The 14746-nt window shown below is 40.3% G+C and overlaps 1 protein-coding gene across 1 annotated transcript in view; it reads left to right on the top strand.

Moving 5' to 3' along the window:
- Positions 1-32: 32 nt before the first annotated feature.
- dph1 (diphthamide biosynthesis 1) overlaps positions 33-14746 on the top strand; it is a 42619-nt gene continuing 27905 nt past the window's right edge. The window contains exons 1-3 of the mRNA XM_072464329.1: positions 33-111; positions 630-775; positions 6418-6481. Coding sequence (XP_072320430.1) covers positions 56-111; positions 630-775; positions 6418-6481 — 266 coding nt within the window. The 5' untranslated portion in view covers positions 33-55. The remainder of the gene's footprint in view (positions 112-629; positions 776-6417; positions 6482-14746) is intronic.

Below are 14746 nucleotides of genomic sequence, written 5' to 3'. Positions count from 1 at the left end.
CGCTCGATTGGTTTCGCCTTGGCTTTTCTCGCGTGTGTGTTTGGATTGAACAAAAATGGCAGCTCCCGCAAGCGACACGCAGGTTGTTCCTGTCCGAAAGGCACCGGGCAAGTATTACAACCCTTAACAGCTTATTTTCAATTATTGTAATGATTGTAATTTGGCTAAGCCGGACTAATCGGGCTTCACGGTTGTGTGTACAATTGCGATCAAGTCTCATAATGTTTGGGTTTCCAATAAACTCTCAAAAGTCCTGACGATTACTTCAAATTAGAACCACTCTGACTCACCCATTCATGTACTAGTGTGTGGACAAGCGGATAGGTGTATTGCCAAAGGACACAACAAGGAGTGGTGTTAAGAAACTACGAGTTTTAGGCCCGCAGAGACTGAGCCACTTCAGCCACTGTCAGTTAATAATAGGGTTCACTTCCAATTTACTAAAAACTCACTGTAATGTGGATATATAGGCTTAAAAAGAATCTGAACGTAACCAAGTCCTCAATAGGTCTACCAAAAAATCCATGTATTTACCATTAAAAAATATTGTTACTGCTATAATCACACTTAAGGTTACTGTATGTAATCAATACTTCACAATCATATTGATGACCCGTGTCTTCAGGGAGAGGACCACGGAGAGTTGCCAATCAAATCCCTGCGGAAATCCTAAATGACCTCGACCTACAAGAGGCCATCAAGGCCCTCCCTGCAAACTACAACTTTGAAATCCACAAGACCATATGGAGAGTGAGACAAGCAAACGCAAAAAGAGGTAAGATTTACAGATGCTTTTTGTCTTTTAAATATACAGTTTTTACAAAAATAAGTTGTATCATTAAAATTGCACAGTAGGCTTAACAATTGTGTAGTGTTTGTTTAGAACAAGACTGGAACAGGACATTTATCAAGCATCACACCGGTGTGAGATTGCCAATCAAATCAGATTGAGATTGCCAATCAGATTTTCTATCATTTGGATAGAATGATCAAAAATCTGATTTATACTAAACACCATCAAAACTCATACTCATTTGAGAAAGGACGTTGCACAAACAGGACTAAATTGGACCTTTGTCAAATCTAGTGAAAGGTAAAATAAGGAGACTATATTATTTGGTGTTGAAAATTACTATTGTCTGAGAAAAAGTGCATTATTTTATTATCATTGTGGTATCAAAATTGGTATTGAGGATCAAGCCTATTACTTAGTATCAAAATAAAAAAATAAGTATGTGACACTGGTGATTTGGCTCTAAATGACCACCATGCAATTAGACGGCCACAGTTCTGGCATATGCGGTTTAAGGCCCAATGCTATGGAAGAGCTTCAGTCATACTATGCTATGGAAGAGCTGCAGTCATACTATGCTATGGAAGAGCTTCAGTCATACTATGCTATGGAAGAGCTTCAGTCATACTATGCTATGGAAGAGCTGCAGTCATACTATGCTATGGAAGAGCTGCAGTCATACTATGCTATGGAAGAGCTACAGTCATACTATGCTATGGAAGAGCTTCAGTCATACTATGCTATGGAAGAGCTTCAGTCATACTACGCTATGGAAGAGCTTCAGTCATACTACGCTATGGAAGAGCTTCAGTCATACTACGCTATGGAAGAGCTTCAGTCATACTATGCTATGGAAGAGCTACAGTCATACTATGCTATGGAAGAGCGTCAGTCATACTATGCTATGGAAGAGCGTCAGTCATACTATGCTATGGAAGAGCGTCAGTCATACTATGCTATGGAAGAGCTACAGTCATACTATGCTATGGAAGAGCTACAGTCATACTATGCTATGGAAGAGCGTCAGTCATACTATGCTATGGAAGAGCTTCAGTCATACTATGCTATGGAAGAGTTACAGTCATACTATGCTATTGAAGAGCTACAGTCATACTATGCTATGGAAGAGCGTCAGTCATACTATGCTATGGAAGAGCGTCAGTCATACTATGCTATGGAAGAGCTACAGTCATACTATGCTATAGAAGAGCTTCAGTCATACTATGCTATGGAAGAGCTTCAGTCATACTATGCTATGGAAGAGCTACAGTCATACTATGCTATGGAAGAGCTTCAGTCATACTATGCTATGGAAGAGCTTCAGTCATACTATGCTATGGAAGAGCTTCAGTCATACTATGCTATGGAAGAGCTTCAGTCATACTATGCTATGGAAGAGCTTCAGTCATACTATGCTATGGAAGAGCTTCAGTCATACTACGCTATGGAAGAGCTTCAGTCATACTATGCTATGGAAGAGCTTCAGTCATACTATGCTATGGAAGAGCTTCAGTCATACTATGCTATGGAAGAGCTACAGTCATACTATGCTATGGAAGAGCTTCAGTCATACTATGCTATGGAAGAGCTTCAGTCATACTATGCTATGGAAGAGCTACAGTCATACTATGCTATGGAAGAGCTTCAGTCATACTATGCTATAGAAGAGCTTTAGTCATACTATGCTATGGAAGAGCTTCAGTCATACTATGCTATGGAAGAGCTTCAGTCATACTACGCTATGGAAGAGCGTCAGTCATACTATGCTATAGAAGAGCTTCAGTCATACTACGCTATGGAAGAGCTACAGTCATACTATGCTATGGAAGAGCTTCAGTCATACTACGCTATGGACGAGCTTCAGTCATACTATGCTATGGAAGAGCTACAGTCATACTATGCTATGGAAGAGCGTCAGTCATACTATGCTATGGAAGAGCGTCAGTCATACTATGCTATGGAAGAGCGTCAGTCATACTATGCTATGGAAGAGCTACAGTCATACTATGCTATGGAAGAGCTACAGTCATACTATGCTATGGAAGAGCTTTAGTCATACTATGCTATGGAAGAGCTTCAGTCATACTACGCTATGGAAGAGCTTCAGTCATACTATGCTATGGAAGAGCTTCAGTCATACTATGCTATGAAAGAGCTTCAGTCATACTATGCTATGAAAGAGCTTCAGTCATACTATGCTATGAAAGAGCTTCAGTCATACTATGCTATGGAAGAGCTTCAGTCATACTATGCTATGGAAGAGCTACAGTCATACTATGCTATGGAAGAGCTTCAGTCATACTATGCTATAGAAGAGCTTTAGTCATACTATGCTATGGAAGAGCTTCAGTCATACTATGCTATGGAAGAGCTTCAGTCATACTACGCTATGGAAGAGCGTCAGTCATACTATGCTATAGAAGAGCTTCAGTCATACTACGCTATGGAAGAGCTACAGTCATACTATGCTATGGAAGAGCTTCAGTCATACTACGCTATGGAAGAGCTTCAGTCATACTATGCTATGGAAGAGCTACAGTCATACTATGCTATGGAAGAGCGTCAGTCATACTATGCTATGGAAGAGCGTCAGTCATACTATGCTATGGAAGAGCGTCAGTCATACTATGCTATGGAAGAGCTACAGTCATACTATGCTATGGAAGAGCTACAGTCATACTATGCTATGGAAGAGCTTTAGTCATACTATGCTATGGAAGAGCTTCAGTCATACTACGCTATGGAAGAGCTTCAGTCATACTATGCTATGGAAGAGCTTCAGTCATACTATGCTATGAAAGAGCTTCAGTCATACTATGCTATGAAAGAGCTTCAGTCATACTATGCTATGAAAGAGCTTCAGTCATACTATGCTATGAAAGAGCTTCAGTCATACTAAGCTATGTGTGATGGAAAAACGCCTTTGTAGTGTTTACTTTCCTCATACGTTTGAATTCGCTTTTGATTATTTTGAATTGAAAATCAAGTGTATCAAGAAAGCCTGGCATCATCATAGTAATTGTTATGAACTATGTACATTTAATCGAATGTCAATAGAGATTGAGATTTAGTCATTTCTAATTCTCAGTGAAAGCATGTGGTTTATGTTCAGGAAAATATTATCGATATTTACATTTTAAATAATGCGTTTTAATAAGGGAAAATCAAATATAAAACTGTGATTGATCAATCGTAGTTCATTTTTATTTCATATCTCCCGTCTCTAATATGAACTAAGCTGCTTTTCCTTGACAGAAATTTGTTTGTCTCTAGATCTGCAACAACACATAGGTTACATTTTCAGTTCGACCTGCAGTTTGTGGTTCACCTTTTGTTTGGTAGCCTGCCGATGGAGAGAGTTCTTTGCCTTTGTCAGATATGGCAGAGGTGTGTTCTGAAACCTTTCTGTGTTAATAAACTTGGCCTTTTCTCTGTAATGACCTGTCTCTCACTGTCTTCACGGGGCGTGCCTGCGATCCCTTAACCTTTCATCTGTAAGACCCATTGCTGCTCCTCATCTCGACTCTTGGCTTTGTTTGTTCCACTGTTGATTACTGAACGTTCTGCAGGCCTGAAGTCACAATGTAGTACAAGTGTGTACTCGTTCACTGAGGTGTTTATGGATTTATTTATAGATCATAATAGGGGTGAGCGATATGCAAAAAAAATAAATATTTTATCTGCCCTTAAGAAGTAATCAAAGCATCTTCTGCTACTGAGAGCTCACACTACACTGTGATTAGTTAAATCCCTGCGTCACTCACTCCGAACCTGCCAGAGGCTGACCATTATGGCTTGCTCAGCTCCGGCTGCTGTGTTGCAGTGGTGTTCTTGCAGTGGATAGCTCACATGATGCAGTCACAGGGTTTGATCGTGCACTTGCAAGATCACGTGCTCACGCAATAACTTATCTTTCATATAGCGAAGAGGCTTGAGGAGAGATCCAGTGTCCAGCAAAGTTTCAATCCAAAGCAAAGAATCTGGAGTGCTTCAACACCTCCGGCACCACTACATTGCACAGCGTGCGGTCTGAGTTCCTCTCGTTACTTTTAATTATACTGAATGCCTGGGTCATCTTCACCGCATGCAGTGTGAGCACAGGGTTATTAGGAGTGGGGAAAAGCATCTTCAATAGAAAAGCATTGAATCATGATTTGGCAATCTCACCAAAATAGTAGATTGTTGCAGGAGGTGATCATGAATCAATGACGAAATAGCCTTGAAATGTCTTAGCTCCTTCATGTTGTAATTTATACAGTGGCGTTAATATGTCTTAGTGCTGTTTGTATCAGTTTGTACAGTGGCTTTAGTAAGATTTCACACCCCTTTAATTGTATTGTCTCGTAGCCAGATACAAAGTATTACCGTATTAGATTAGGTGAAATTTGGTACATTTTAGCAAAAACATATAAAAAAAAATAAAAGCCTATATATTTACAGTGATGTAAACATTCAGACCCTACACAGCAAGTCAATGACACTTGCTGCTGATTCCTCAGATTTATCATGGTGAGATTTGTTCTGATTCGTACTGCCTTTCTATGAAAGTTTTTAATTTTTAATTGGAACGAACCTAGGACAACCAAGATCTGGCTTCCCGGTCAAAGTGAGCCATTAGAAAAGATTGAGAAGTTTCAGAAGGATAAACATCACTGCTGCTTTGTTTTGACATTCATGACAAAGTCATAATTATTGTTGTAAAACAAGCAAAGTAAATTGCTGTAACATGTTGTGGACATCCTGAGCAAGATTTTCAAATCGAACCAAAGAACTTAAAATTCAAAAGTTATAGCAACATCTCTCTGGTTACTATTTAAAGTTAATACAATATTTGGTTAAGAACGCACACACCTGGTTACTTATTAGCTTCTTCAAGAATATTTCTTGACAGGATTGTTTTGAGATTGAATTGAAGTCATTTTTTCTGGCCTCTCTATGCAAAGAGAGAAAAAAAGCAGGTTTCCATAGTGATGTGATACTTTCAGTTTGTGAGATTCAAAACATGATTTAAACAATACACTATACTGTATAATATGAAGGAATTTTGAGCAGGGCATTAAATACAATGCTTATTGTTAGTGCATTAGCCTCTCATTATCCATCTCTGTATTACATGTTTGCATCATTAGAAATATGATATGTGGCTGCAAGACCACATCCATATAGTTTGTCATAATTTCAGTGTCACATTTTATTGTGTCTAGTATGTAAGAGTATCTTTATTAAATATTCATCATACTTCATAATCTCGCATTGTCGTGAGGCTGACGTATGTTCAGTAGCACTGAGGAGACATTTGACTCATAACCATCTACAGACTTAGTGGCAGCCTTAAACATGTGACAGAGAAATTATTAAATTTGATAGCTGTGCACTGTCTGTGAGCGGTGGAGTTGAAGCCGTTATTATTGGTATGGACTGCACCTGCAACAGTCGTTCTAAAATAAACCAACAGTCTGAAGAAAAATCGCCCTGAAATGTCACTATTAGCTGTCACTGAGTACTCTGAACTAGATGGAAAGGCTATGTATAGTGCCTGTATGGAGGATTTATTAAGTAAGTTGTCGCAGTCACTCTGACATGGCTATATAACCTTTTACATTTTGCATTTTTCTGTTTCCCAGTGGCTCTGCAGCTTCCAGAAGGTCTCCAGATGTTTGCTTGTGTCATCGCAGACATTATTGAGAGGTAGGAACGCCACAAGAAACACCAATCCACCTCAAATGCAAAAGATTACGGTAGATTAAAAGTTGTGACAGTTACTCTTTTTCTTCTACTACCTAGTTTGACATACTTAAATAAAACATCATATCAGAATCTGAGACAGTTGATAAAGTTTAAGAGTTTAGTGGAAAATATAACACAATAGCCATTTTTATGACTTTCCCTAGTTCACATTAGGAACAGAAAGAGCCGATAGTATTATTCTTGTTACTCAAGTTTTCAGTGGCTTTCTTATGCCCTTTTACACTCGGCTCGACTACTAGACCTACCAACATACATTTTAAAGAGAAGTAGTTTTAAGTGCATGGAGTATTAAATCTCTCAGCATTTATTTTTTCTTCAAGCCACTCCTAAATGTTTTTCAAACCAAACGGCTCTCATCATTTAACACCAGGATGGTGTTTGGTCGATTCAAACCTACTTTTGAAATGGACACATTAAAGAATAGAGTGCCAGGAGTGGCAATAAACATTTTTGAATGGCTTTATATTTTATTTCACGCAGAAAATTCAGATTATCAGAACCGCTTCTCCTTGTGCTTGACACCAGCAGATGACTGTCATCTATGACTTAAATGATCAAAAATAGAATATGGTTTTCAGGAAAGGCACTTGTACTGTATCTGTTTTTAATCTTTTAAATTACCTTAAAATAATGTACATTATGCATGTTTTTATTCTTTTTGCAATGATCAGGGATTTTTATGCTGAAGCTCTCCAGGAAAGAGGACGTAAAGACAGCCGTAGGTTTGGGTTTGACTGGACAGGAAGTGATGCAAATGCTGTCAACCTTAACTTATGTTTGATCGGCTTTGATGGTTTAACCGCTTTCCCATTCCGGATTTGAGGTTACACAGTATAAACTCACTGCCACTTTGTGGAAGAATACAAGCTTCAGCTGCATCTATATTCACTACACTATATTGTTTCTCTTTTTACAAGGATTTAAGTTCAAGTTGTTGTTAGACTGCTTTGAGGATTTACAAAGTGTGCGCTCTGCCAACAGAAGAGAACAGAAACAGTATAGAGTATAGAGGTCCGATGTGTGAGAGAGAAAGCTGTTGTGGAGGCAGTTGATTCTTAAAAGATCATGGAGGAGGTTGTGATTCAACGCAGCATGTGATGGAGGCCATCTCCACTGTACCTGTTGTGTCTCCTCTCATCTTGTAGAGTTGGATGTATCTGTCACTGTACACCCCTGGTGGCTCAGACGTCCTGTAAGATGCTGAGTGTTTGTAAATTAAAAAGTGCTGTATGCAGGCACACAGTTTCCCATCCATCAGCACACATTCTGCTATATTGTGTGCGGCAGGTTGAATCATTTGTGGAGAGGCAGCAGCCCACAGCCTCATGGGTAAATGTCAGCTGTGCCATTAGAGCCTGGCGGAGCCTCCACGCCTCCTGCCCTCACGCCGTCAGTCTCTACAGCGCCCACAGCACAGATGAGCTGTAGCTCCACTCTGTCAACTAGTACCAATGTACCGTATGCATTAGGGCTGTGCAATCAATCGAAATTCAATTGCCAATGATCAGTTTGGGACTGTTAACTGAGAGGTTTACAGTAATCCTCTTTTTGATGAATAATTTTGAAACGTTTTGTGTTAAATGGTATGCTTGACTGAGTGAGGGAGGGAATTTTAACCAATCACACTGAAGCATTAACTCTTGAGAAAACACAGATATGCTGAAATGTGATAGAATCTAAATTCTGAATCTTGGCCTTAAAATATTTTGATGTAAATTTGATGGCAAGGAAAGACCAGAATTATATCTGTACTTTTTATACAGATCTGGTCACAGTTTTCATCCATATCAATACAAATATGGCTGCTTTTGAGCACAAAATATTGTTAATCTGAGGTGAGAGCCGTTTGATTTTGTCCAAAAAGAAAGTTGACAATGAGCTCCTTTGTTTCTCATGCCTCATGGAAATAAACAAATCTGATAACACAGTTCTGTCAGAGTTTGACTCAAGGTGTGACAGAGGGCAGGGCGACCAGACTCGCGCTTGGTAAAGAATTGAGGTGTGTATTCTGGATTCCAGTATGCATACATATGACAGGGATAGCATCAAAATACTTGGTCTTAGTGGTTATGGGCTAAGGGCCTCCTTAAAATGGTTCTGTGCACAGATAAATACCGACCACAACAGGTCCTAGTTGCAGCCTAAATTTAGGGGTAGCCCTGCCCTGCTTCAACTATTTGTGCGTCTCATATTAAGACTGTGGCCCTTCTCCGCTCTGGTCACCTAAACCCCATGTTTTGGAAAGTGATGGAGAGGTACATCATGTCCAGACACAATGGGAGTTCTGATAGGTGCTGACATGGTGTAAAATAATATATTGACGGATGGCACCTTGGAAATGGACTCGTGTCATGAAAGAACAATTGATTCCCTCAAGAGAAGGGGTGAAAGCAGTGTCTGTGTCATGAACAAGACTGGACATGACAAAAGAGCCGTGTTTGGTTTTTATTTAGCTCCAGGCCTGTCCTGACCTTTGGATGTACGCATGGAAATGTGAAGACTACTGTATTAAACATTATTGTATTATTGTTTACACCACTCAAAATCGGATTATTTCTGGATTTGTTCAATTATTAAATTGATATGTAAACAACTAAATCTGAACTGAGTAATATTATTTCTTTCTGATTATGAATTTCCACATCAGATTTTACAGTTAGTATATATTTTAATTCCAGAAACTCTTTTTAATTATCTTTTTTGAGTTGACTGTGTCCATTTTCTACTGAACTGAGCCTGCAAGCTGTCTGGTGTATTTTACTCAACAAAAAAAAGAAAAATAAGTTTATAAAATGCAATAAAAAGGTCATGCTAAATGATGATGGTTTACCACCCGAGTCCAGAGGCAGTGAATAAGCTTAAGTCATTGTGGGGCTGATCCACTGCCGGAGCATTACCATGTGATTTCTCCCTCTGTAGCAGCACTAATACTCTCTATCTCCACTCGTTCTTTGGTCTCTCATCCTGTTTCCGGTCTTTAGCGCTCGCGGATCTGATAAATCAACGTATCGTATTAAACCAGATTTACTTTTCTTTATTATTTTTGAAGATCCCAAAACAGATTGTCTCCATTGCAGGTTGTAGCCCCTCAGATTTCCAGCAGTAATAGATAAAACAGCCTAACTGTTTGTATCTAGCTAATTGGATAAAGCTATTGCTATTGCTAACGTTTTGAATAATGTAAATTAAAGGGTCTATGTTAATGACTTATGAGACCAAACGTATGCAGGAACATTACATGATCAGTTCATCCCCACTGTTCACTGCCATGTGTGTTTTAGGAGGGAGTATTTGTCATGGTGAAGTCAGATTATGGATAACAATCATCAATTAAAGCCGCAAGCGGCATCCAACGGCCCTCGCGGGCCGCCGGCCTTCCGACTCTGCTCTCTGCATTTTACAGAGTTTGCGCTAACGCAATTGTCTAAGAACTAAGACAGCGACACATTGGACATGTACAATGCTGTTCTTAACCAGTGCAAATGAACACAAATGTCGGTCAAATGTGCGGCTCCAGCGCACAGAGACCGTGACACTTGGAATAAAAATATGGATAACTTTTGATGCTCCGCTTGTGTAGATTATTTTCCCCAAATATGAGCTTGATGGAGCTATTGCCCACAGAGGAGTTCATTAAAGTGTGAAGCATAAATGTGAACATTTCAAGGATTTGGCGTTTTTCCCATTTGTGACATATATTTGCGGCTCTACCGCACAGAGACCCTAGTACTTAAAATCAAAATATGCATAACTTTTGATGCCCCGCTTGTGTAGATGATTCTCCCCAAATATGAACTTGATCGGGTAATCGCCCTAGGAGGAGTTTGTTAAAGTGTGAAGTGTAAAAATGTGGTCATTTGAGAGATTTTGCGGTTTCCCCATAGGGATGACATGGGATGTTTCTGTCATCGCTACGGCTACGCTTTACCAAATATGACTTTGGCTCCCATACTTTTAATTTGGGGATGGCAAATGAGAATTGTGTGCAAAATATCATGTCATTTGGAAAAAACTCTTGTTTATAGGCCACTCTGAAGGCCAAATAGTCCAAATTCTGCGAAAAGTTTGCGGCTCAGCTGCACAGAGACCGTAAATGTTATCCATAAAATTTGAATAACTTTAGATGCCCCACTTGTCTAGAGGAGGTACACCGATTTTGAGATTGGTGGGCCAAACGCACTAGGAGGAGTTTGTTAAAGTGTGAAGCGTAAATGTGAACATTTCAAGGATTTGGCGTTTTTCCCATTTCTGACATATATTTGCAGCTCCACGCAGGGCCGGCCCAGCCTATAAGCGAACTAAGCAGCCGCGTAGGGCCCCGAGGCGTTAAAAGGGCCCCCAATCTGGCAACCCGTCTTATGAGAAGTGCAAGCGCAGCGTGCGCCACTAGTGTAGTAGCGCTGCTGGCGCGGCAGCGCACACAGCGGTAACATATAACGCACAAACCGCATTTATTTGTAATGACAATCTGGCAACCAAGGCACCAAACCTGCTCTGATTGGTCAACTTCATTGTGCGCGAGCAGAACGAGAGCAAAACATAAACACAACACAACGTGGTCCCTGCGTGGTCCTCATGTCCAGAAGAATATATCTCCTGGTGCCAAAAAACAAAAGAAGAAACTTCTTGACGATGTAAAGAAACTGCAAACTCAACAACACTCTCCAGGTATTGAACTTCTCTTACAAAGAGACGGTTAATGCTGCTGTTTGAAACAACACGATTCTGTCACGTTAGTTCGCTCAGGCTGGAGGCGACGAGAGCTCTGCCCCGCGCACAATATGTGTCTGAATGAAAGATAATAAGATTAATATTTACACCAGCCCCGTAGTGTCAGCTGCAGGTGAGGCCGGGGAGGGGCGTCTATGCCCCAGGTCACTAAGAGGCGGAGATCCGGTCCAGACGAGCGCCGTCTCGTCCAGAACCTCTGATGTGAGACTTTGGAGTGAACAGTGTGCGGCCCCTGTCCCGGGCCCCTGTCCCAGGCCCCTGTGCAGCCTCAGTCAGAGATGAGCGGTTTGAGTTTGCGTCCCTCTCTCACATCACCATGTGTGAGATCAATCGTGACTCGTGATGTCTGTTTTACTTTGACTTCTTAACGTGCAATAAGAGGAACGTAAAGGTGCAGGAGTCCAGTGTGTGATGTTCTGATCAGAACAAACATTTATATTGTAATTAACTTTTAATAGAGCAATAAAACATTTCAATTTAAACAGCATCATTAGACTATTTGTTATAAATTATAATAAATTGATAGTGAAAAATAACCAGACATATTATGATTGCGTCTGTTATAGAATAATACTATATATTTTTATACAAAAGTGGCAAAGTTGCAGAAACGCAGTCTCTTCACTATAGCTAGGTTTGGACCTTCACTTCTCTTTCTGTTCATTCTCTGGGAATAACATGTTTGCACTGTTTTATCAGTGTTAATTGTTAATCAAGCAATGCTTATGCCATTTGTTTAATTTAATATAACTTGTTTTGTCACTTTGGCAAGAAGGAACAGTTGGGAGCTGTAAAAGAGAAATTAGTAAGGATAACTATTACTTTTACATTTTCAGTTAAAATGAATCAATTTGACCATAATTATTTTTCATAGCCAATATTGAATACTACTACTGAATATACTAATGTATTAATTACTTTAGCCGGCTGGACCACATTAAAATGCACCAGAAGACCCAAAAAAGTCTGAACCCCCCCCCCCGTTCATTAATTTAAACTGCTAATGTGGCTGTCGACCCTTAACGCCCACAAATACACCCAAAAACATATCTGGGACGTGTGTTATTTGTACAGGGAGTAGAGGTGATGTCAGCGGAATACCAAGTTGCATTGTGGGATTTAAGTTAGCAATATTTGAGCTTGTGAGGTGTTGAGAATAAACTAACTGGCAAACGGATGCCCTGGAGTTTTGGTGCGCTTTGTTTGCGTTGAAGAAAGTTCCCATATGTGAATTGTTCACTGACAATGGCAATAAAACTGATTCTGATGACGTGGTGTGGGGCCCCCAAAAATGTTTTCGCTTAGGGCCCCCTGAAGGCTTGGGCCGGCCCTGGCTCCACGGCAGAGACCGTACCACTTAAAATCAAAATATGGATAACTTTTGATGCCCCGTTTGTGTAGATGATTTTCCCCAAATATGAGTTTGATCGGACAATCGCCCTAGGAGGAGTTTGTTAAAGTGTGAAGCGTAAAAATGTGGTGATTTGAGCGATTTTGCGATTTTCCCATAAGGATAACATGGGATGTTTCTGTCATCGCTACGGTTATGCCGTACAAAATATGACTTTGGCTCTCATACTTTTATGATCAGGATGGCAAATTAGAATTTTGTTCAAAATATCATGTCATTTGGAAAAACTCTATTGTTTATAGGCCACTCTGAAGGCCAAATAGTCAGAATTCTGGGAAATGTTTGCGGCTCCGTCGCACAGAGACCGTAAAAGTTATCCTTAAAATTTGGATAACTTTAGATGCACCACTTGTCTAGGGGACGTACACCGATTTTGAGGTTGGTGGGCAAAACGCACTAGGAGGACTTCGTTAAAGTGTAAAACATAAAAATGTGGTAATTTGAGAGATTTTGTGGTTTTCCCATAGGGATAACATAGGAGGTTTCTGTCATCGCTACGACTACGTCGTAAAAATTTAGGCATTTTTGTGATTGGCTTTTGTGATCGGGACGGCAAAATAGAATTTTGGGTAAAGTTTAGACAATTTTGGTAAAACTAATTTTTGACCTTCAATGTTAATTTAAAGGTCACTCTGTAGGGGGCGCTATCGTGGCCATTTCAATTTTGTCAGCCTAAACTGGTCCAAACTAGAAAGTTTAACAACTGATTCAAATTTGGTCCTAATCGGACTCGTTTTGATCAAATGGGAGCAATTTTTAGATCTGCAATATTCCAAAATAAGTTGTCCAACTTTGCGGCTGCGCCGCACACAGACCGTAAAAGGTATCTCAAAAAATTGGATAACTTTAGATGCCCCACTTGTTCAGAGGACGTACGCCGATTTTGAAGTCGTTTGGCAAAACGCCCTAGGAGGAGTTCGTCAAAGTTTGACGTAAACAAAATGGCTAACTCAGCTTGTTTTCATTTTCAAAGGAAGATGGCGGCCATAGGGTAAGTCTGGGGGCGTGGCCACAATAATATTTTTTTTTTGTCCTCACGAGAGAAATACGTGTCCCGAATTTCATAGCTTTACGCCAAAGTTGACCTCGGGGCGTCTCCCATAGGCGCAATGTATTTTGACTTTTATCTGTGGCGCTGTCGTGCCATTTTTTAACGAAAAAAAAAATGGCCCAGAAAAAATAAAATTTTTCGCCGATTCTGAATTTTGGGCAAAGTTTGGTGAGTTTTTGAGCATGTTCAGGGGGTCAAATCAGAGTTCAAAGCGCTGAAGAAGAACAATAAAAAAAATAAAAATAATAATATTTTTAGCAAAAACAATATAGCCGTTTCCACTATAACAACAAATTATACATCGTTTGAAAGCTCTAAGCCTTCCCGATGCCGCCATGGGGTGGAATTATCATTACGTGCGCTTACGCGCTCGTCACTCCCTATTCCGTCGGGATGCCCCGCCCACTCCCCATAGACTTCCATTGATTTGAGCAGATACAAGCATGGCCCATGCCTGCGGCATAGATTCTCGCGTACGGGACGATGCCAGGAGGGTTTTTGGAGGAATGCAGCGCTTCGCGCTGCTGTTGTCAACAATTAGTGAATGGGCTTTGCCCATTCACTAATTGTTGACTATTTCTGTCATAGCAGGAGTAAGTATGCATGATCCATGCCTTCGGCATGGGCTAGTTCACTGTACTTGCCAGGGGCGACGGGGTACCAAACATGCGGGCTGCGCCCGCATGTTTGGTCAGACAGTTGCACTCCGCCCTGCTGGGGCTCGGGCCTAATAATCCTGACTCCTGCATGTTCTTAATCTCCATGTGTACTAGGGCTGGATATTGCCAAGACCCTCGCAGGGGTCACGATACGATACGTATCCCAATACTTGTATATTCCGATACAATTCCCTCATTACGATACGTATCTCGATAATTTTTTTTTTAAAAAGGGTCTTAGAAAATTACCAAATAGGTAATGTTTTTACTCTGATAAGAAAATGTATGAAATTTCATGTTAGAATTTTACAACTAATGTACAGATTTATATCAACTTAAAGGTGGTATGGACG

The sequence above is a fragment of the Eucyclogobius newberryi genome, unplaced genomic scaffold (genome assembly GCF_026437365.1).
Source record: "Eucyclogobius newberryi isolate DKJ021-1_F unplaced genomic scaffold, fEucNew1.0.hap1 SCAF_10, whole genome shotgun sequence".
Classification (NCBI taxonomy): domain Eukaryota; kingdom Metazoa; phylum Chordata; class Actinopteri; order Gobiiformes; family Gobiidae; genus Eucyclogobius; species Eucyclogobius newberryi.
The sequence above is the reverse complement of the archived record's forward strand: the minus strand, read 5'-3'. Positions and strand labels throughout refer to the sequence as shown.